A 24,014-nucleotide genomic window follows, 5' to 3' on the forward strand; every position below is an offset into this window, starting at 1 on the left:
GGATTTTTCCATCTGCTGCTCTCCTGCATCATGACTAGCAGACTCTTCCATTCCTGCGCACCATATGCTCTCCAGGGGACCACTCCTTTTTCTATTCTTCTACATTCCCCAGTTGATGGTTTTATCTCTGTCTCCTCTCACAGACTTCCAAATGGACCATCCCAGCCCCTTACTAAGGAGATCCTACAGAGAGCAAAGGCCAAGGTGTCCAACCAGCACCTGCCCCAGAATTTGGGGTGTATAGTGTCCATCAAAATAAAAACTGGAAACATCACCCATTAGAATGTTAGCTCCATTTGGGCTGGGACATTTGTCTGTCTTGTTCCCTGATGTCTTTCCAGCACCTAGAGCAGTGTTCAGTACACAGTACATGTTCAATAGGTGTTTGTTGAATGAATGAGCCCTTTGACACGACAATTACACTTCTAAGACTGCGTGCTAAAGAAACACTCACACATATGCACAAGGCTCTGTGCAGAAGAACGAAAGGAGCAAACAACTGAGAAAAGCTTGTACATGTTTATTAACTGTCAATGACTAATACAACGTAAATTAATAATGGGGATTTACAACACGGAGCACCTGCTGAACAGGAACAAAATGAATGGTACTTGTCCAGGACACGCTGGTAGTGGGGAAAAAGCATGTGGGAAATGCTTATAGTAGTACCGTATGTGTGTGTGTAAATGCAGAGGAAAACATGTGAAATCAAACACCCAAAACTGCCCTCAGCAGTCACATCTGCACATCTGGGGAGGAGTGTAGTGCTGTTCTATGCAGAGAATTACCTGAGAATACAATACTTATTTTCTAAGATAAGTGCATGGATACACAGAAAGAAATATGTATTAGGTATATGTTTTACTCATCAACAAAACTCTTATATCTAACAGAATATTTGGCGCACAGTAACAAAAATCATGCTTTTCACTATTGTGAACTCTTTCTTTTACTTGCTATACACCTGATGGCTAGGAATTCACAGCCATGCCCATGTTCATGAAAGGCCACCAGGTTCTGCTTCTTATCATGGGCACTTGTACATCCCTGAGGTTGAGGCAAGGAAAGAGAAGGAGAATCAGTGGCAGTGAGCTCCTATTGTCTGATAAATCAATACCAAACTCCTCATCCACACCTGCTTGGCCGTGAGCACTCTGATTCTACCCTACTTCATCATCTGCATGCATCTCCCACTGCTCCTCAAAGTGAACCTTATGCTCATGCCATAGTGACCCCCTTACCTGTCTTGTGAGTTTTCCCAGACTACAGGAAAGTGTGGCCTACACATCAGGAGCTGACCAGGGGTTTGGGAGCCCACATCATTCTAGGTAGGGAGGATCCCTGGGTATACTGAGCAGGGAGCAGAAAGAGCATGGGAAACCTCATCATTTAGCTTCAATGCTGCACCCCCAAGGGACTAGGAGAAAGGAATGGCTTGGGGAATAAGTGACAAGATGGGATACCAGTTCTACAACAGACAAGTACATTTTGCAGGGCTGTGGGTATGGACTGAAGGGTTACTTACAGGATTAGTCATCTTCCTCGGGATCACTGATCTCTTCATATGCTATCAGGTTCTTTCTTTGGCGCAGTCTATTGGCCCAAATATTCTTCCCTTTCTTGGATCCTATGGTGGAGAAGAGTTGGTAAATGAGAGTTGGTTGGGTTGGAGAGTATAAGTCTCTGTTTTGTTTTGTTTTGTTTTTTTCAGATAAGGAGATGCCTCCTCCCTCCCAAGTGCCCACAAGCATTCGACATAGTCTGTTTTCCACATCTTCTGGCTCAGAGAGGTTGAGACGTTAGACCAATACACACCAAATGCCCACAGTTTTAGCTTCTGGCTCTTCCCATTGTCAGACTTAGATTTCCAACCTCTTTACTTACCAGAACATTCATTCAGACCTTCTTTCATTCAGCATATTTGTGTTAAGGGCATATTGTGTGTCAGGCTGAGGGCTGGGGATACAACTGTAAGATGCATTCCCAGGTTATCACAGATGGAATTACTTGACCACATTTCATATTGTCAAGCTTTCTAGATTTAACGCCCTTGAACAATTTGTGAACTATGATTCTTTATTTCCATTTTATGGACTAAGAATCTGGAGTTCAAAGAATTTAGAAGACTTGCCTATAGTCACTTGGCTTTTATTTTTAATTCTTATTTTTTTAAAGTAGGCTCCACACTCAGCATGGAGCCCAACATGGGGTTTGAACTCACAACCCTGAGATGACCTGAGCTGAGATCAAGAGTCAGACACAACCAACTGAGCCACTCAGGCACCCCTAGTTACTTAGCTTTTATATCAATGACAAGTCAGGTCTATGACCCTGGAAGTCATGTTCTAACATCTCAGCTGGAGCTGGGTGAGCTCCTCAGTCCAGTCTGGCTACAACCCTGTCCAGGATCCATCCCCCATACCTAGACCACATACTTGAACATAGCCAGGAAACAGAGGAGTCGTTCCCACATAGCTACCTCTTACCTGGTTTCTTCTTACTCTTTTTACCAGGGGCACTCGCTTTTCCTGGGCAGCGCTGTTGTTCCTGAACCTGCTTAGAGCCAAGTGCTACTGGCACTGGGTCTGAATCATCTTTTTCCTTTGGTTTCTTGTGCATCACCTTTTTAATGTGAAGGTCATACATAAACAGTATCAACAGCATTTCTCTAGTGCTTTAGAGCTTACAAAGTGTCTTCACATGCAGTACTTTGATTAATGTCTTAAAACCCTGGAAGATCATTATATCACCTGTACCTAAATTATGAAGAGCCTGGGAGATTAGAACAAAAAGGAATGGCCTAAATGAGGATGTCTCCAGGGCTAGAACGTTTGTCTTCACCTTCTTGCAAACAGCAAAATGCTCCATGTAAGTGGAGTGTTGTAGACAGAAGAGTTGGGGTAGAATAGCATTCTAAGAATCCCCATGAGGGGCTCCTTTCTTGCATAGAAGCTAGTAGAGAGCTGCAAGGAGAATAAATGTAAAAATGCACAGAGACAAAACACTGCTGGAAAAAGGTATAGAGGAGAGGAGTACAGGGAAGGGAGAGGAAAGGAATAGTTCACAGAAATTAATATAGACAGCAAAGAAAGCAGCACCAGATGTCACCTACTATCCTATGCTGGCAAGAACATTGAATGTGGAATTAGGCAAGGTGGCTCTCATACCAGTTCTGCCTGCATCAGGATGTGTCACTGACCAACAATCTTAAGTTACCTTTCATTCAGTTCCCTCGTTTATGAAATAGTGAACAATAAAAGTAAAAGAAGCTAAGTGAAAGTACTGAGCTTGCAAACACTTTAATGTGGTAATAATGAAAATGAATACTTTCTTTTTTGATCCTTCTTTGAATTCTCTCAACTGTCTCCAAACGTCTCAACTGTCCCAGATGCCTTTACCCTCTAAAGTAGAGTTTATTCTACAATTGTGGAATCACTTATTCAGTGAACATTCAGGTACCTCTGAGGGACTCCCTGGGCTGGGATCAAGGCTTCAGAGATGCCTCAGATGCTGACAAGGCCCCAAAGGAGATCACAGTAGGGAGGGGCTGACAGCTCAGGCCATTCTCAAGCCACATGAAAGTGTCCCTGCCACAGAGCAGAGGGACGCTGGTATTTCATTTTGCGAGAGTGGGTGTCTAAACAGAAGCATGATCAGCTTCTGTGGGGTAAAGCTTTGGGGGAAACCCTCGAACTTCATAAACACATGAAAAGTTTCTTGAGCTTGGAAATCCTTTGGGGGCTTTTCTTAATTGTCCTGTGATTCATTAACAGTGTTTAGCAAGAACAATCACCCCTTTAAAAAAAGAAATGTTTCAAATGTACAGACTACTACCACTACCTCTGTGGTCTCAGGCAAATTACTTAACATATCTGCACCACAACATCCTCATATTTATGATTAGTTTTTATTACTAATATCCTCATTATTATCTGAGAATAATGATAGGAAAACATCATAGAGGTTTTCTGAGGATTAACGAAATTAATCCTTGTGAATTGCTTAAAATAGTATCTGACATCAGTATGAAAACAACAGAAGTATCAGCTATCACAATCTCTAATTATTAAGTTATTGATGCTACATCAGGAATTGTGATAAACAGATCATGAAAGGGAGGCAGCAAGGGTCAGGCAATATTCAATATTCCCCCGCTCTTACCGATATTCGTATCTGTGGAGGAAGAAAGAGTCTCTGGTTCTTTAGATTTGGGAAATACTCACCTTCAGGCGTTTTCTCTGTTGCACATCAGAATCCTCCTGAAGAGGTTCATCTAAAAGAAATGATAAGTGGAAGTTTTTCTCTGCTGACAAACATTCCCAAACACCAGAGACTCCTGTAGTATCAGGGAATTCTGAGGAAAGGGTTATGAATCCACTTATTGTCAAGGAGTTATTTTGAGACTGGCTTAAAAATTTTTTTTTGATGTTTATTTATTTTTGAGAGAGAGAAAGAGACAGAGCACAAGTGGGTGAGGGAAAGACAGAGACAGGGAGACACAGAATCCGAAGCAGTCTCCAGACTCTGCACTGTCAGCACAGAACCCGACGTGGAGCTTGAACCCACAAACTGTGAGATCATGACCTGAGCCGAAGTGGACGCTTCACCAACTGAGCCAGCCAGGTGTCCCTGAATTATCTTTAAATTGTGATTATACACTTATTCATGGCATCATAATTCATAATTTTCCTTCTGATGATTTGTAAAATGTGAACTAAACTCCATCACTACCTCATCCTATTCTACTACATATTTCTTGCTTCTCCCCCCAATTAAACTGAATTAATTAAACTAAATTGATTGCATTCATTTAAAGATGTGTGACAACTAAAATCACTGTCTACTTAAACCTGGTGAATTTTATAATATGCCAGTTATACTTTAACCAAGTCATTAGGTGTATGATGAACCATGGATGATTTAGCAGTGGTTCTGGAATGTTTCCAGTAAAAAGATACTCCTTTAGTGTCAGGGGTGCCTGGGTGGCTCAGTCAGTTAAACATCCACCTCTTGGTTTTGGCTCAGGTCATGATCTCACAGCTGGTAGGTTCGAGCCCCATGTCGTGGTCCTGGTGCGGGGCCTGCTTGGGATTCTCCCTGTCCCTCCCCCATTCACACACTCTCTCCCTAAAAATAAATAAATGATAATAATAAAAAGATACTCCCTTAGTGTCAAAAATTTTGTAGATTTTCAAGCACTAGATTTTCAGCCCTCTTACAGTAGTTTTGGGAACTTGTGGAATCTGGTCTGTCTTCCTGGAGAGTCACAGGTCTGTTGGAGATGGTTTGAACATTCTGACTCTGTCTGCTTACAACTGTGCCGTCAGAGCGGAGACCACGTGAGTATATCTCATCCTCTTTACAGCGAGTACACACACTGCTCAAATGCACACAGATTTCTAGAATCTGCTACCTTTTTCACTGTGTGTTACCTGTGCTGACAACTAGAAAAGCTCGATGTGTGGAGAATCGCTCTCTCAAACTCTCTCCCAAGCTCAACACCTAGAATCAGGTTGGATTAGGAGCAAAAAGACTACTTGGTTTGGGTAAAAACACCAAATAGCTGTATGTCATTATATAATCCATATAATGCGTTATACACACACACACACATATGTATATTATATAATGCATTAATCACTCTCTCTTAAGATATTTACCCAATACCTCGGCCCTATTATGAAATTGACTCTTGAAGTTTTTTGTGGAGTTATACTTTTTTTTAAAAAGTAACTTCTGTGCTCGCTTTGGCAACACATATACTAAAAAAGTAATTTCTATGCCCAATGTGGGGCCTAAACTCATGACACCGAGGTCAAGAGTCGCATGCTCTACCAACAGCCAGCCAGGTGCTCCACATGGATTTACACTTTAATTATATTTTTCTTAATTGTCTTGTGATTCATTAACTGTGTTGAGCAAGAACAGTAACACATTAAAAAAAAAGAAATGTTTCAAATGTACAGAAAATTATGGAGAATAATATGGGAAACACGTGAACATCTATCACTGAGTCTAGTCAGATATTACCATTATCCCACAACTGCTTCAGATTGTTCTGAGATCTTTATTCAAAATATAAGAAAACATGGGGCACCTGGGTGACTCAGTCGGTTAAGCGTCTGACTGGATTTTGGCTCAGGTCATGATGTCATGGTTTGTGAGTTCGAGCCCCACATCGGGCTCCATGCTGACGCTGCAGAGCCTGCTTGTGATTCTCTCTCACTCTCTCTCACTCTCTGCCCCTTCCCTGCTCTCTCTCACACACACACTGTCTCAAAATAAATAAATAAAACTTAAAAATATATATAACAAAACACAATAAACAAGTAACAGCTGAAGTCATCTGTACAGTCCTCACTGATCCCTGCCCTCCCTCTTTCTGCATTCCTGAATTTGATGGGTTTTATTCTCATTCAGGTTTTATACATTTACCATTTGCTTATTATCCATAAAAATATATACTCTCATTTTGCATGTTTTAGGATTTTATATGAGTGGCCTCTGACTCTACTTAACCTTCTACATCCTACTTTTCTCACTCAGCCATGATACTTTTGAGAGAGCAAACTCCTGAGAATCCTTCCCAAGCAGCTGGACCCAAAGCAGTTGGGCTTTAGGAGACCCTTTCCAGGCCCTTCCTGTCCACTTACTCTCATTCCCGGAGTCCTGGTCTTCATCAGAATCATGCCCACTGGACTTTGTGGCACATTTTTTAGGACACATGAAGGCTGGGAGGGTGGTCTTGAGACCTAGAAAGAAGCAAAATATTTGTTCTTTAAGAGACAACCTGAGAGGAGAGGAATGTGGGGTGGGATCCTGGGAAGCAGCAGGAAAAGTAAAGTTCATCAGCTGGGGGAATCCCAACAAGGGTGAGCAGAAGAGAAACATGTGGGATCTATGTTTGAGCATCTTTGTGGCCACCCCAGGCCCTCAGCCCTGCACAGAATAGAAAAGAGCAGAGGGGCGCCTGGGTGGCTCAGTTGGTTGAGCGTTCAACTTCAGCTCAGGTTGCGATCTCACAGTTGGTGAGCTCGAGCCCTGCATCAGGCTTGCTGGTGTCAGCGTGGAGCCTGCTTCAGATTCTCTGTCTCCTTGTCTCTCTGCCCCTCCCCCGCTCATGCTAGCTCTCTCAAAAATAAATAAAACACTAAAAAAAAAAAAAAAAGGAAAGGAAAGGAAAGAAAAGAAAAGAAAAGAAAAAAAAGAAAAGAATGCCCCGAAGTTGCCCTAGGATTTCTCCCTGCACAAAGGGCAGGTGTGGGACACTTGCAGCCTAGGAAGAAGCCGTAGCATGTAAAGGGACTGAGGGGATAGTGATGTGTTCCCAGGCTTGTCTGTACCCAGAACTTCCTGTTACCTAGACCAGTCATGATGTCATAGTTTCTCTTCATGTACACATAGGTGATTTTATCTGAGTATCCAAGTTTTGCCCACTCTTCCTTAGAGAAGAACTTGGAAATAGCCTCGAATTCCTAGGAAAGAAAAATAAGTAAATCCTAACAGCAACTCAGCTAAACATGTCTGGTCTTCAGTTGGGGTCTCTTCCTCTGCCACAGGATCTCAATGTTGGATCTGTGAACTGGGGATAATAATCCTTCGCAGTTAATGTCATGGGTAACATTCCCTAGCCTTTCCCCAGGCATGCAGTAGATGCTTAATGCTGGTAGCATGCTCTTTCACCTTCCAGAATGGACTGAGAGTCACCAAATGCAGTGCAAAGTCACAGATCTGTTGTCTCCAGGGATGGTGGGTGAGGAGAGAGTGAGGATGGGAAGCTCCTGAGTCTCTGGATCTCCCCCTGACACCCTGCTCCTTTTCTCCAGTACCTCTTACCTCACCTTCTCAGAAATCTAGTCACTCTACAGTGTCCCCTGGGCCACTCCTCTGCCCCCTCCAGATCACCTCACCTTGCATTTCTTCTCTGATTTCTGGGTAACCTCTTTGGGCTTCTTTGCAAAGGAGTTGCCTTTGTTCATAGCACTGGAGATGGTTTGATCTTGAAGGGACATAACTTAAATCTCTCCAGTCATGTATCCAAAGGACCTGAGGAAGGGAGATAGCACTGAGGGTAGGCTACATTTCGTCAGTTACCTAGAGTTCTAGGTTCTACTTTTCTCCATCCTGGGCTTATCTGCCCATGAAAAAGGACATGGCTGTGGGGGTGTGGGTTGGGGGGGAGGCAGAGTCAAATGAGATCTTTGGCTGGAGACCTTTGGGAGAAGTACTGGTTAGGAATGACAGGTTTTCTGTAAGCATTAATGCATCCTTGAGACTTTGAGAAGGGATTTGTTACTGTTGATAGTAGTTTGCCTGAAGTTTGGCTTATCCTGAAGGAAAGATATAAAGACAACCTTGTTGGGCAAGAAGTGAAGTGAGCATCTAGTTTTATGAGGGGGGAGGGGGCATGTTTTGAGGCAAAAGAGTGAGGAGGTAAGTCCCAGAGACCATATGGTGTCTCTGACAGATGGGTTTAGGTTTTCAGGCAGAGGGATGTGGGGTTTTGCTCTGTTGAAAATAAATGAGGATTGCTAACATAAAGTGGATTTAGAGCCCATTATTAGGTTATTTGAAAATTATTGGTGTGAAGACAGCTAGAATCTCCAAGACTACTCGATCAGCCATCATTTAGGCTGAGAATGTGGAGAGTTTCAATGCAGCAATCTGGTGTTCCTCAACACTGGGAATCTCTTAGGGAGAGAAAATTCAGGGGTCTCTAAGGCAAAGAAGGTTTCTGCTCCATCCTAGAGGAGTCAATAAAAGAGTCACTTAGGCAGTGGCTATTATCTCTGGTTAAAGAAATCTAGGGGCATCTAGCTGGTTTGGGGGTTTCTCAGGCTGACGGGAGTTCTTTCCTCAGGAAGGCCAATTAGAAAGTCTCACAGACGAAAAACTAGTTTTATCTTTGCCTGACGGGGATTGCCCTGAAAGGCTTTAAGTCACTTCTCAGTCCTAGGGATATTGAGGATGTTGGGAGGCCCAGCGAGAATTAAACTACTTGAGTGCCCTGTGGAGATTCGTTACTTTTTTACCTGCCCACCTTTGACCGGTCCGCAACTGTCCGAAAAGAAAGCTTCCCTCAGAGGCGAAGCGGAGGCGAAAAGTCGCTCCAACGGATGATATCCCACAATTCTACTGCCCAAGGACAATCAACCAATCAGAACAGTGAATGAACTTGAACTGGCCAATCAGGGGGTAAGAAAGTAGGCGAGGCAAGGGAGTCAGTCACGGGGTCTCGTAAGTCCAGCTCCAGGGACAGCACCGTTTTTTCACAGTGGGTTGATTTTCACGCTTGAAGCAGGATTGTGCTCTGCCAAAGTTGGCCGCTCTAGGTTCTGTAGGCCCTTAAGTGCGCATGCTCAGATGGTCCCTTTTTCTTCAGCGTACTGCTCTGTTCTGTGCATTTGTAGTTTAGTTTTAATAAATGCGAAATATGAAACCATCACCTCAAATCCTTGCTATCAATCTCCAACTTCCTCAGGTATGGGGGTCTTTTCTAGAACTACTCTAGTGACTTCAGAATTTTAAACTTTTAAAAGATTGAATTCCTTTCATTAATATATGTATGAAGTTATTGAAACAGAGACTTCATGTAGTTGTCCCATTAAAGATAGCATTTGCAGGTACAAAGCTACAGAGATGTCTACAGTCTTTATAAGTCAATCCTTCAACAGCAGTCTCATATTGGATTTCCTCATTCTAGATGAAGATTAACAAATTATCCATAATCAAACTGATGTCTTTGATTAGATGACTAACAAAATTTATAGTTATTTGGCTAGGAGCTCCCCAAGGAAGAGACACACAAATAGGGCATATCACCGGTACTGTCTGAAATAGGAACTATGTGATCATTGTTACAGTGATTCCATAAACGCTGTCAGGTAAAATTTGATCCTTGACAAAAGGGACACTTAATGATGGGATGCCCAGAAAAGCTTGTATTCTCTTGACAAATCTCTGTGTTGTTAGAGGTGAGTGTTTCACTCCTATTAATGTTCTCTACTGAATCTTGAGAGATCTGAAAATTTGGAATGATAGAAGAAACACAATATTCATCTTGAAAACTTTCCTTTTTGAGAGAGAGAGAGAGAGCAGGGGAGAGGGGCAGAGGGAGAAAGAAAGAATCTTAAGCAGGCTCCATGCTCAGTGCAGAGCCTGATGCAGGGTTTGAAGTCATGATCCTGGGATCATGACCTGAGCCAAAATCAACAGTTGGATGCTCAACTGACTGAGCCACCCAGATGTCCTTATCTTGATATTTCTTTTTTTTAAGTTTATTTATTTATTTATTTTGAGGGAGAGAGAGTGTATGAGCAGGGGAGAAGCAGAGAGAGAGAGAGAGAGAGAACCTCAAGCAGGCCCAGAACTGTCAGCACAGAGCCTGATGGGGGGCTCGATCGCACGAACTGCAAGATTATGATCTGAGCTGAAATCAAGAGTTGGATGCTCAACCAACTGAGTCAACCAGGTGCCCCCCCCATCTTGATACTTATTAATAAAATTTGTAATGATATCTCAAGTAACAGGATTTAATCTGTTTTGCACAGCATCTACAACTACCTGAAAACTTCATCATGACAGTTTCAAGGTCTAAGGCTTGTTCGGGACATTCTGTCTTAAGTCTAGTCACATTTCCATAACAGAGGGGACAACGTATTCTGCTCTCTCTTGTTAAAATCAGAAAACATTTCTTTAAAAAATTTTTTCAATGTTTATTTATTTGAGAGAGAGAGAGAGACAGAGATAGTGGGGGGAGGGGAAGAGAGAGAGGGAGACACAGAATTGGAAGCAGGCTCCAGGCTGTGAGCTGTCAGCATGACCTGAGTCGAATTCCAATGCTCAACTGACTGAGCCGCCCAGGTGCCCCAATCAGAAAACATTTCTTATAGAATGTGCTGATAGGCCATGGCCCCATGGCAGTTTGGAGCCCCCCCTAACAGGTGGGGCAGTAGAAATTATCTTTGGTGTAGGACATGGCCGCAGACAGGTCCTCAGCCATGGTGAGGGATAAAGGATCAAGGCAATGATGGTGGTGGTAGCAGTGTCAGCAGCCAAGGTGGCAGTGGGGGCCTGCATGACTCCCTGTGCAAACCCAGTGAGGGACAGGAATTATTTTAAACTTTTTTTTTTTTTTACTGTTTTTGATAGGTGTTTTTGAAAGATGTGCTTTTTCTAGAAGACCCGATAACCAGGAATGTTTTCCTCCTTAATAGTACTATTTTAATAGTACTAGTATTAAAAAGAGTATCCATATAATTACAGCTTGCTCTGTCCCTCAGGGGACTCAGAAGATACTTTCTCTAGGAATTTGTTCCGACCCCCTACCACCAGTGCCTCCAACAGGTTCCCAATTCCTCCTGTGCTTTCTGTCCAAAGTCTTGATCTCTCTAAGTTTTTCCTCCCAGAATGATAGGTCTCTTAGAACAGGGACAGGGCAATGACCCTTGTGCCCAGCACAAAGCCATATGTGTGCATTATCCCATATAATTTTCACAACCTCACCTTGAGTTAAGTACTGTTATTATCCCTATTGTGTAGATGTGGAGACTGGGGCTCAGAGAGTTAGGCTGCCTGATCAAGGTCACACAATTCACTGCCAAGTTGAATTGAGTCCAAAGTCTGTGCTTTTAATTACTGTTTTATATGGCTTTCAATATTTGTTGGTTAGTTGAATGAATGAATGCATCTTAAAATTACAAGGGACTTTCAACATAATCTACATAATCTCTAATGATCACCCAAATTTCCTATGGCTCCTGTAACAAGTTACCAAAAGTTTTGTGGAATAAAACAAGAGAAATTTATTTTCCCAGAGTCTAAAATTAGTTTCTTTAAGCTGAAAAGAGGGTGTCAGCAAGGCTGTACTCCTTCCAGATGCTCTAGGAGAGAATCTTCTCTCTGCTCTTCCAGCTTCTGGTGGCTGCCAGCATTCCTTGGCTGTGGCTGCATTATTCAAATCTCTACCTCCATGGTCACATCCCCCTCTTATCTTCTGTTGGTGACAAAATTCCCTGTGCCTCCCTCTGATAAGAACACTTGTGATGCATTTAGAACCCACCCAAATAATCTAGGATAATCCCCCTATATCATGATCTTTAACTTAATCACACTGGCAAAGTCTTTTTTTTTGTTGTTGGTATTGTAGGTAACACACATAAATTCCAGGAAATAGAATATCTTTGGTGGGAGAGGTGAAATTATTCAGTCTCCCATAATCTGACCTCTGATCCCAGAAGATTCACATCCATCCCACATGCAAAACACATGTACTACATCACCAATACCCAAATTTCTCAATACATCAACTCAAGTCCACAATCTCATTTAATATTATCAGCTCAAAAGTACCAAATCTCATCACTTAAAATAAGTATGGATGAAACTCTTGGCATGATCCATCCTGGGTTAAAATTCCTCTTTGGACTTGGACACTAGAAATCATTATTAGAGGGAAAGATGGCAGAGTAGAAATATCCTTAACTCACCTCCTCCCAGAGACACATCAAGGTTGTAACTACATTTAAAGCAACTCTTTCTGAGAATGACTTGAAGACTAGCAGAAAATCTCTTCCACAGCCAAAGATATGAAGAAAAAGTCCTATCAAGAAGGGTAAGAAAGGCAGAGATGAAACCTGGTTGGGAACCAAAGCCCTGGTGTAACAATCCACAAGTGGGAGGAATATGATAGACATGGGGGTCCTCTGTGAGGAGCAAAGGGTTCAAGTCCCATATTGGGTACCCCCAGCCCTGAAGATATGCACCAGGAAGATGAGCCTCCATAACATTTGGCTTTAAAAATCAGTGGGGCTTAACTCTGGGAGAGCTGGTGGACTGTAGGAAACCAAGGCTCTGTGTTTTAAAAAAAATTTTAAATAATTTTTATTAAATATTAATTATTATTTAATATAAAATATTAAATTAAATAATATTAAATTAAATATTTATTATAAAATATTTAATATTTTATTAAATATTAATTATTAATAAAAAATTAATAATTTTTTATTAAAAATTTTTTAAAAATGTTTATTTATTCTTGAGAGAGAGAGACAGACAGAGTGTGAGTGAGGGACAGGCAGAGAGAGAGGGAGACACAGAATCTGAAATGAGCTCCAGGCTCTGAGCTGTCAGCACAGAGCCCGACATGGGGCTTGAACTCACGAACTGTGAGATCATGACCTGAGCCGAAGTCGGATGCCCAACCAACTGAGCCATCCAGGTGCCCCCCAAGGCTCTGTTTTTATTTTTTTTTTAATTTTTTTTTTCAACGTTTTTCATTTATTTTTTGGGACAGAGAGAGAGACAGAGCATGAACGGGGGAGGGTCAGAGAGAGAGGGAGACACAGAATCGGAAACAGGCTCCAGGCTCCGAGCCATCAGCCCAGAGCCTGACGCGGGGCTCGAACTCACGGACCGCGAGATCGTGACCTGGCTGAAGTCGGACGCTTAACCGACTGCGCCATCCAGGCGCTCCCCAAGGCTCTGTTTTTAAATGGCTTACACAATCTCACTTGCTCTGACACCCAGCACAGAGGCAGCAGTTTGAAAAGCAGCTAGGCCATATATGAAGAAGATTTATTGGCTAATTTTAGGGCATGTGCTGGAGGGGTAGAGATCTGTAGGAAATTTTTCCTGGAACAGAAGTGTTGACAGGTGCCTAGCTGGCCCAATGTTGGCAGGCATCAGTTCTGTCACTGTCCATCTACCTTGATAGTACCACTTATCCTGTCTGACTCCTTGCAGCCCTACCCTACCAATGCACCCACTTCAATAGGCACCCCTTCAAAGCAGCTCCTGCCCCACCACTTTCTATGGACAGCCTCCTTTGGGACCAGTGCCCCTGCAAAGTGATTCCTGTGACAGGGAAGCTCAGCTTCCTCCACCAGCATGCCTGTAAGAGTCATGGACAGGCCTCACAGCCAGTAACACCAGGGGATAACTCTACCTACCAACAAATCCACAGCAGCTTCAACCAGGCCTCTCAGGCAGTCATGCTGGGGGTCAGCCCCACCCACCAGCATTCTCACAGCAGTTGTAGCCCATTCACAATAGGAAGGCACATGCAGCCTACATGAGGGACAACCCTGGAGTGCCCACTTCTGGTGATCAGAGGGGATTGTGCTTCTGGGTCCCATAAGATGCCTTCTACTAAGGCCACTACCTTAAAGACCAGTAGATGTAGCTGACCTACTTAATACACAGAAACAAACACAGAGAATCAGATAAAATGAGGAGACAGAGGAATATGTTCCAAATGAAAGAATAAGTCAAAACCTTAGCAAAAGAACTAAATGAAATGGAGATGAGCAGTCTATCTGATAAAAAGTTCAAAGTGATCATCATAAAGATGCTCACAGAACTTGGGAAAGGAGTGAATAAACTCATTTAGAATGTGAACAAAGAGAGAAAAAAATATATATAAAAACAAATCAGAGCTGAAGAATATAATAACTGAAACGAAAAACATACTAGAGGAAATCAACAAAAGATTAGAGGATGCAGAAGAACAGATAAACTATCTGGAAGACAGTGTAGTGGAAATCATTCAACCTAAACAGCAAAAATTAAAAAAAAAAGAATTTAAAATATGAGGATAGGTTAAGGGACCTCTCAGACAACATCAAGCATATTAATATTTATGTTGTAGGTGTCCCAGAGGAGAAGAGAGAGAGAAAGGGGCAGAAAACGTATTTGAAGAAATGGTAGCTGAAAACTTCTCTAGCGTGGGGAAGGAAACAGATATTCTGGTCCAGGGATCACAGAAGTCCCCAAATAAATGAACCCAAAAAGGTACACACTAAGACACATAATAGTTAAAATGTCAAAAATTAAAGATAAAGAGAGAATCTTAAAAGCAGCAAGAGAAAAATAATTAGTTACATACAAGGGAACACCCTTAAGGCTATCAGCTGATATTCTAGCAGAAACTTTGCAGGCCAGAAGGGAGTGGCATGATACATTTAAAGTGATGAAGGAGGGGTGCCTTGGTGGCTCCATCAGTTACGTGTCCAACTTCAGCTCAGGTCATGATATTGCGGTCCACGAGTTCAAGCCCTGTGTCGGGCTCTGTGCTGATAGTTCAGAGCCTGGAGCCAGCTTCAGATTCCGTGTCTTCCTCTCTCTCTCTGCCCCTCCCTGTCTCTCTCTATCTCTCATGCTCTCTCTCTGTCTCAAAAATAAACATTACCTAATTAAAAAAAAATAAAGTGATGAAGGATAAAGAAACCTGCAATCAAAACTACTTCAGCAAGATTATCATTCAAAATTTAAGGGGAAATAAAGAGTTTCCCATACAAACAAAAGTTAAAGAAGTTTATCACCACTAAATCAGGCTCTCAAGAAATGTTAAAGAGACTCCTTTACATGGAAAAAAAGAAGGTCATTACTAGATGTAAGAAAATTGAGAAATAAAAAATTGGTAAAAGCAAGCATATAGTAAAGGTAGTAGATTAATAACTTATAAAGCTAGTATGAAGATTAAAAAACAAAAGTAGTAAAATCAAATATATCTACAATAAGTAGTTAAGTGATACACAAAATAGAAATGCAAATTATGACATCAAATACATGAAACATTCAGGAGGGGAGGGAGTAGAAATGTAGTGATCTTAGAATGTGTTTGAACTTAAACAACTATAGATTTAAATAAGATTGCTATCTATATAGGTTGTTACATATGAACCTCATGGTATCCACAGACCACAAACCTATAATAGATACACACACACACACACAAAAATAAAATAAAAAGGAATCCAAGCATAACACTAAAGAAAATAATCAAATCATAATGGAAGAGAGCAAGAGAAGAAGAAAGCAGAAAAGAACTACAAAAACAACCAGAAAACAATTAACAAAATGGCAATAAGTACTTACCTGTCAACAATTACTTTAAGTGTAAATGGAATAAATTATCCAATCAAAAGACATAGGGCGACTAAATGGATTAAAAAAAACAAGACCCATTTATATGCTGCCCGCAACAGACTCACTTCAGACCTAAAGACACATACAGACTGAAAGTGAAGAGATGGAAGAAGATATTCCATGCAAATGGAAATGAGAAAAAAGCTGGGGTAGCAATACTTATATCAGACAAAATAGCTTTTAAAACAAAGCCTGTAACAAGAGATAAAGAAGGGTATAACATAATGGTAAAGAGGAATATAACAAGAGGGTATAAAAATTGTAAATATCTATGCACCAAAATAGGAGCATCTAAATATATAATGCAAATACTAACAGACATAAAGGGAGAAATTGATAATAATACAATAATAGTGGGGACTTCGACACACCACTCACATCAATGGTTCAATCATCCAGATAGAAAATCAATAAGCAGGGGCTCCTGGGTGGCTCAGTTGGTTAAGCATCCAATTCTTGATTTCAGCTCAGATCATGATCTCATGGTTTGTGGGATTAAGCCTCACATTGGGCTCTGTGCTGTTAGCACAGAGCCTGATTGGGATTGTCTCTCTCTCCCTCTACCCCCTCCCCCATCAAAATAAATAAATAAACATTAAAAAAAGAAAATCAATAAGTAAATGATGGGTATGAATGAAACATTAGACGAGATGTACTTAACAGATATATACAGAGCATTCCATTCCCAAACAGCAGAATACATATTCTTTTCAAGTGCACATGGAACATTCTGCAGAATAGATCACATGTTAGGCCACAAAACAAGTCTCAATAATTTGAACATTATTAAAATCATATCAGGCATCTTTTCTGACTATATAATGGTATGAAACTACAAATCAATTACAAAGAAAAAACTGGAAAAAATAAATGGAAATTAAGCAATATGCTACTAAACAACTAATGGGTCAATAAAAAAATCAAAGAGGAAATAAAAAAAATACGTTGAGACAAATAAAAATGGAAACCCAACATTCCAAAATCTTTGGGACACAACAAAAACTGTTCTGAGTGTTTATGTTGATATGGGCCTACCTAAAGAAAAAGAAAAATTCAAATAAACAATCTAAGCTTACACCTAAAGGAAATAGAAAAAGAAGAACAAAGCTCAAAGTTAGTGGAAGGAAGGAAATCATAAAGATCAGAATGGAAATACATGAAATAGGGACAAAAATCAATAAAGAAGATTAGTGAAATGCAAAACTGGTTCTTTGAAAATTTAAACAAAATTGATAAACCTTTAGCCAGACTCATTAAGAAAAAGAGGACTCAAATAAATAAAATTAGGAAGGAAAGAAAACGGACACTACAGCAATACAAAGGATTATAAGAGAATTATGAATAATTATATAACAAATTGGACAACATAGAAAAATGGGTAATTTCCTAGAATTTACAATCTTCCAAGACTGAATCATAAAAAACAGAAAATCTAGGAGTGCCTAGGTGGCTCAATCGGTTAAGTGACCGACTTTGGCTCAGGTCATGGTTTCATGGTTCATGAGTATGAGCCCCGTATCAGGCTCTCTGTTGTCAGCACAGAGCCCACTTCAGATCCCCTGTCCCCGCTCTCTCTCCTTCTTTCCCCTTCCCCCCACGGTCTCTCTCTCTCTCTCAAAAATAAATAAACATTAAAAATATTTTTAAAAATAGAAAGTCTGACTAGACTGATTACTAAAGGATTTTGACTCAGTAAACAAAAACCTCCCAACAAACAAAGTCCAGCACCAGCACCAGTACAGATGGCTTTACTGGTGAATTCTACCAAATATACATTTAATATTTTGAGACAGAGAGAGAGAGCCCCAATGGGGAAGGGGCAGAGAGAGAGGGAGGGAGAATCCCAAGCAGGCTCTACACTGTCAGTGCAAAGTCGAATGTGGGGCTCTATCTCATGAACCATGAGATCATGGCCTGAGCCAGAATCAATAGTCAGATGCTTAACCGACTGAATCACCCAGGCCCCTGTCTACCAAACAGTTAAAGGAGAGTTAATATGTATCTTTATCAAACTATTCCAAGAACTCAAAGAAGAAAGAACACTTCCAAATTCATTCAAGGGCAGCAGTACCCTGATACCAAACCCAGATAAAGACACTACAAAAAAAGAAAATTACAGTCCAATATCCCTGTTGAATATAGATGCAAAAGTCCTCAACAAAACATTAGAAAACCTAATTCAATAATACATAAAAAGGATCATTCACGAAGATCAAGTGGTATTTATTCCAGAGATGTAAGATGGTTCGATATTCTCAAATAAATAAATAAATAAATAAAATTCAGGGGCATCTGGGTGGCTCAGTTGGTTAAGTGTCCAACTTCAGCTCAGGTCATGATCTCATGGTTCGTGAGTCCAAGCCCTGCATCAGGTTCTGTGCTGATAGATCACAAGCTGGAGCCTGCTTTGGATTCTGTGTCTCCATCTCTCTCTGCCCCTTCCCCACTTGCGCTCTGTCTCTCTCTCTCTCTCTCAAAAATAAGTAAATATTACAAAAATTTAAAAAAATTCACAAATCAACGTGATACACCACAACAAAATTAAAAATGGAAATTATATAGCCATCTCAATAGATGCAGAAAAAGCATTTGACAAAATTCAACATCCATTCATGATATTAAAAAAAAAACTCAACAAAGTGGGTATGGGGGAACATACCTCAATATAATAAAGGCCATATATGATAAACCCACAACTAATATCATACTCAATAGTGAAAAGCTGAAAGCCTTTGCTCTAAGATCAGGAACCAGATAAGAATGCTCACTCACAACTTTTATTCAGCATAGTGCTGAAAGTTCTAGTCACAATAATTAGGCAAGAAAAAGAAATAAAAAACATCCAAATTGGTAAGAAAGAAGTAAAAGTGTCATTAGTTGCAGATGATATGATACTATATATGGGAAAACCCTAGAGACCCCACTGAAAAACTATTAAAATTAATAAATTTAATTGAATAAAGTTTCAGGAAAGAAAATTAATATACAAAAATATGTTGCATTTCTGTACACTAATAACAGATTATCAGAAAGATAAATTAATAAAACAATCTTATTTACAAGTGCATCAAAAAGGCTAAAACACCTAGGAATAAATTTAACTACAGAGGTGGAAGACCCATATTCTGAAAGATATGACATTAATGAAATAAATTGAAGATTACACAAATAATTTAAAAGATATACCATGGTCATGGATTGGAAGAATTAATATTGTTAAAATGTCCATAATATCCAAAGTGATCTACAGATTCAATGTAATCCCTATCAAAATACCAATAACTTTTTTCACAGGACTAGAACAAGCAATTCTAAAACTTGTATGGAATCACAAAAGTTCCTGAATAGCCAAAGCAATCTTGAGAAATAAGAACAAAGCTGGAGGTATCATACTATAACATAGAAAGTTAGTATAGTATAGATTTCAAACCATAATACAAAGCTATAGTAATCAAAACCCTATGGTACTGGAACAAAAATAGACAATAACATAGATTGATGGAACCAAATAGATAACCTAAAAATAAACCCATGCTTATATGGTTAATTAACCTATGCCAAAGGAGGCAAGATTATAGCGTGGGGAAAAGATAGTCTCTTCAATAAGTTGATGTTGGGAAAACTGTACAGTTACATGCTAAAGAATGACTGGACCACTTTCTTACACCATATACATAAATAACACCAAAATGAATTAGAGACCTAAATGTAAGACCTGAAGCCTTAAAGCTCCTAAAGGAAAAATTAGGTAGTAAACTCTTGGACATTGGTCTTAACAATATGTTTTTGTATCTGTCTCCTGAAGCAAGGGCAACAAAACAAAAAATAAACAATTGGTACTATATCAAACCAAAAAGCTTTTGCACAGTGAAGGAATCCATCAACAAATAAAAAGCCTACCTACTGAATGGGAGAAGATATTCACAAATGACATATCTGATAGGGGGTTAATATCCAAAATATACAAGGAGCACACACAACTCAAAACCATAAAAATGAACAATCTGATTAAAAAATAGGCATAGGATCTGCATAGGCCTTTTTCCAAGTAAGACACTGAGATGGGTAACAGACACATGAAAAGATCTTCAACATCACTAAACATTACGAAAATGTAAATCAAAATTACAATGAGATGTCACCTCACACCAGTCCAAATGGCTAGTAGCAAAAAGATAAGATACAACAAGTGTTGGTGAAGATGTGGAAAAATGGGAATCTTCATGTACCGTTGGTGGGAGTGTAAATTGGTATGGCCACTGTGGAAAACAGTGCGGAGGTTCCTCAAAAAATTAAAATAGATATACCATACAATTCAACAATTCCACTTCTGTGTGTTTACTCAAAGAAAATGAAAACACTAGCTCAAAAATATATATGCACCCCTATGTTTATTGCATTATTTACAACAGCCAAGTTATGGAAAGCAAACTAAGTGTCCATCTATAGATGAATGGATAAAGGATATGTGATATATATATGCCATAAATATATATGCAAAAAAGAATCAAACTTTACCATTTGCAACAAAATGGATGGACCTAGAGAGTGTTATACTAAGTGAAATAAGTCAGACAGAGAAAGACAAATACTGTATGATTTCATTTATATGTGGAATCTAAAAAACCAAATAAGTGAACAAACAGAATAAAACAAAAACAGTCATAAATACAAAGAACAAACTTGTGGTCACCAAATGAGGGGGATGGGAAAAATCGATAAAGGGGACTAAGAGGTAAAAATCTCCAGTTTTATTACCCTTTTTTTGTGTCTGTAACATTTTGGGAGTCTAACAGTCTTCCTCCAGTTTGTCCTGCCTCTGCCTCTGCCTCTTTCAGTCCATTCTGGCAATTTTTCTAATGATATTCTCAAAAACCTTGTAGATTTCCCATATGTCACAGCAACTCATGCCATTAGTCCATAGGGTCTTGCACAGATCCTTCCCAGATAATCCCATCTCTATTCCTAGCTATGGCTGAGATGGTTGAAGAGATTCATGAGTCACACACTTACTCTCTTCAGTATTAGCAAACACAACCACATTCTTGACTTTCTCACCATAGCACACCTTCATGAGAGTAAATAGCTTAATTTTGTGTATTTTACAATGTTGATATGCTGAAAAATTTCCAAATCACCAAGTCCTGGATCTATTTTGCTTAATAGTTCTTTCCTCAATTTATCTCTTTCCTTTGACACTTAACTAATGCAGCAGGAATAAATTAGGCCATACCTTCAACACTTTGCTTAGAAATCCTCTCAGCTAAATATCCAAGTTTGTCACCTATAATTTCTGCTTTCCACATTATGGTAGGACATAATTCAGGTAAGTTTTGTCAGTGTGTAACAAAGATTGCCTTTCCTCCAGTTTCCAATAACATGCTCCTCATTTCCTTCCTATTTATCACCAGCATAACCTTTAATATTCATATTTCTAGCATTTTACTTTTGACAATACATGTATTTTCTAAAATGATATATGTTTTATCTTCCATGCTCTTCACTTCCTTCTGAGATCTCACCAGAGTAACACTCAGTGTTAATATTTCTAACAACAATTTGTTTAATTCAACCTAGGATTTTTCCATCAAGCTTCTCAACATTTTTCTAGCCTCTATCCATTATCCAACTCCAAATTCACTTTCACACTTTTAGGTATTTGTTATGGCAGCATTCCACTTCCAGGTACCAAAATCTGTACTAGATTCCTCTGGCTGCTATAACAAATTACCACAAACTTGTTGACACAAACAACAGAAAATTATTTTCTCATGGTTCTGTAGGCCATATGTCTGAAATCAGTATCACCGGTCAATATCAAGCTGTCAGAGGGCTGTGTTCCCTCCACAGGCTCTAGGGAGAATCATGCCTTACCTCTTCCAGTTCCTGTCACTGTCTTTATTCCCTGACTTTTGGTGGCATTGCTACAATCTTCAAGGTTAACCTCCTCACATCTTTCTGTGTTTAATCTTTACATTGCCTTCTTCTGTGTGTATCTCTTAAATCTCTTATTTCTTTTGTCTTTTCAATGCACAGTCTTTATTTTCTCTAAAAATTGAGGTAAAGGGGACTCTTTTGAAAAGGAAACCATCTGCATGATTGAAAATGGGTAGCTCTTAACTTACTCAATGTTATGTGTCAATTATATCTCAACAAAGCCTGGAAAATTTCTTAATACAAAAAAAAAACTGAAAAAAAGAAACTGGGAGGGTCCAGCTTCATGCAATAGCTCCAATGTGCTCAGAGGAAGAAATGAAAGTTGTCCAAAGTTAACCAAAAATTTCCTATTTCCTGAATGACTAGTATTTCCTGAGTGACTAGTATTTCAAAGATGAAAGCAATCAGTCAAAAGTTTGAGTCTTACTGTCCCTGGAAATATGAAACACTGATGCTCCTGTTACTTCAGCTGAGCATGCTGGCTGGCATTCTGGTATTAGTGAAAAAATTGCCCCAATTTCCCAGGTTCTTCTGCTTTCCCCATGACCAACTTGGGATCTGCCCCGTCCTCCTGCCCCAAGAGAACAGCTAATTCTTGTAAGTCTTGGAGAATACTCTGCAGATGTGAATGTCTTGTACCATGAACCAACTTCACAAGAGTGTTGGATAGGCAAAGGTTTCTATAAGGGTCAGGAGAATCAGAGTAGGGCAAGATTTTCAACAATAGCCCCACCAGAAGGACAATATTTCAGGGTGGGCCTTCTCCTTTGTCCCTTTTCATTGTGGCCGGACTGGTCCTGGATTTTTAGAAGCTCACAGTGACATTCTACAGGCACTCAATGGTTTTGCTATTTCAGACCCTTGGGGCACCCAGGTCCTCCTGCAGTCACTGAGGTACTTGTCACACTAGGGCTTCAGGCTCTCAACCAAGGCACAGTGGAGGCTGGTCTGTGCCCCCTACCATGTTGACTTGATGAAGGGGGAGAAGACCCTCTAGAGCAGGCACAACAAGAAGTAGTGCTAGACCAGTTGGGAGTAGATGATGCCTGGGTGCACTGCATAGGTGGTGACCCCTGTGCCTTGGAGCCTCTTGGCCAGTTCCCAATTAAAAATATATTGGCCACCTAGCTGTGGCAATGAGCAAAACTCCTGGCTGTAGTGCTTCTTACCCTAGAGTTTGTGGAAATGAATCTTGCCAGCATGGTTAGTTACCGATGACAGGTTCATCACCTGTGAGGGTACAGACGTTTTCAGCAGCTCCAGGAGCAAGTGGGCACAAAAGAAGTGGCCCAGGTGGTTGACTCCTAGGTGGGTTTCAAAGTCACCAGCTATCTTGGAATATGGATACATTATCACTCTTGCTTTGTTGGTCAAAATATGGAGCTGCTTTTTCTCTGCCAGAAAGCCCTTAGCAAAGACTCAGGTGGATTTGGTATTGGACAGGTCCAGTTTCTGAATTAGCATCTGAGAGTTCTTTGTATTGGCCTAGATTTCACTGGCCAGCAGATTATCCCCCTTAAGTATATCTTGGTAGGCAATGCATAGTTGGGCTCCTCTGCTACCAACCTCTCTGTCTCCTTGCTAATGTCTATGTTGGCTCCAGTGATCACCCCTATCTCCCTAGGAAGCTGCATGTTTGTTCTCCATACCCCAGCAGCAAAGAACTTCCTAATGGATGGAGCTATCACATATTGGAAAGAAAGGAAGGAGGTGAGCAGTCCAAAGATAACTGGCATCTTTTCAATTTTTTTAGTTGCTGCTTCTTTAGCAAAAGCAGCTTTTATTCCAACTCTGGCTTTGTCTCCTGGTCTGGGTCCAACCTTTGGCTGCTTCTCTCTTCCCCTTCTTTAGCTTCTCTAGCTCCTGGGCACTCAGTAACATCTTGGCTTGCCTCTTTCTTACAAGGACACATGTGGTTGCATTTAAGGCTCACCGAGATAATCCAGGATAATCTCCCTATCTCAACAGCCTTAACTTAATCATATTTACAAAGAACCATTTTCCAAATAAGGTAACATTTACAGGTTCCATGGATTATGGCTTAATATCTTTGGGGGGCATTATTCAGCCTACTACAAGGAGTAAATCAGACACCTTGTTCTGAAGTTCTAGGATCACTGGGTTTGGAAAGGAGTGACCAGAGCTTT

At 40.3% G+C, this 24,014-nt stretch overlaps 1 protein-coding gene and 2 pseudogenes across 1 annotated transcript; all 3 read right to left on the reverse strand.

Moving 5' to 3' along the window:
- Nucleotides 1–505: 505 nt before the first annotated feature.
- On the reverse strand, nucleotides 506–8,043 carry LOC109248059 (protein SSX1-like). The gene is made up of 7 exons (XM_019417354.2): nucleotides 7,911–8,043; nucleotides 7,361–7,475; nucleotides 6,654–6,752; nucleotides 4,224–4,273; nucleotides 2,487–2,622; nucleotides 1,526–1,627; nucleotides 506–1,047 (listed from the first exon to the last, which is right to left on the reverse strand). Exons 1-6 carry the CDS (start codon nucleotides 8,010–8,012, stop codon nucleotides 1,530–1,532), a joined length of 600 nt encoding a protein of 199 aa, XP_019272899.1. The 5' UTR covers nucleotides 8,013–8,043; the 3' UTR covers nucleotides 506–1,047; nucleotides 1,526–1,529.
- Nucleotides 8,044–9,588: 1,545 nt separating this feature from the next.
- On the reverse strand, nucleotides 9,589–11,002 carry LOC109248127 (E3 ubiquitin-protein ligase RNF138-like; annotated as a pseudogene).
- Nucleotides 11,003–22,565: 11,563 nt separating this feature from the next.
- LOC109248125 (retinol dehydrogenase 12-like) lies at nucleotides 22,566–23,603 on the reverse strand (annotated as a pseudogene).
- Nucleotides 23,604–24,014: the final 411 nt, after the last annotated feature.

This window comes from Panthera pardus, unplaced genomic scaffold (assembly GCF_024362965.1).
Source record: "Panthera pardus isolate Hobbes unplaced genomic scaffold, ASM2436296v1 HiC_scaffold_27, whole genome shotgun sequence".
In the NCBI taxonomy this organism is placed as follows: domain Eukaryota; kingdom Metazoa; phylum Chordata; class Mammalia; order Carnivora; family Felidae; genus Panthera; species Panthera pardus.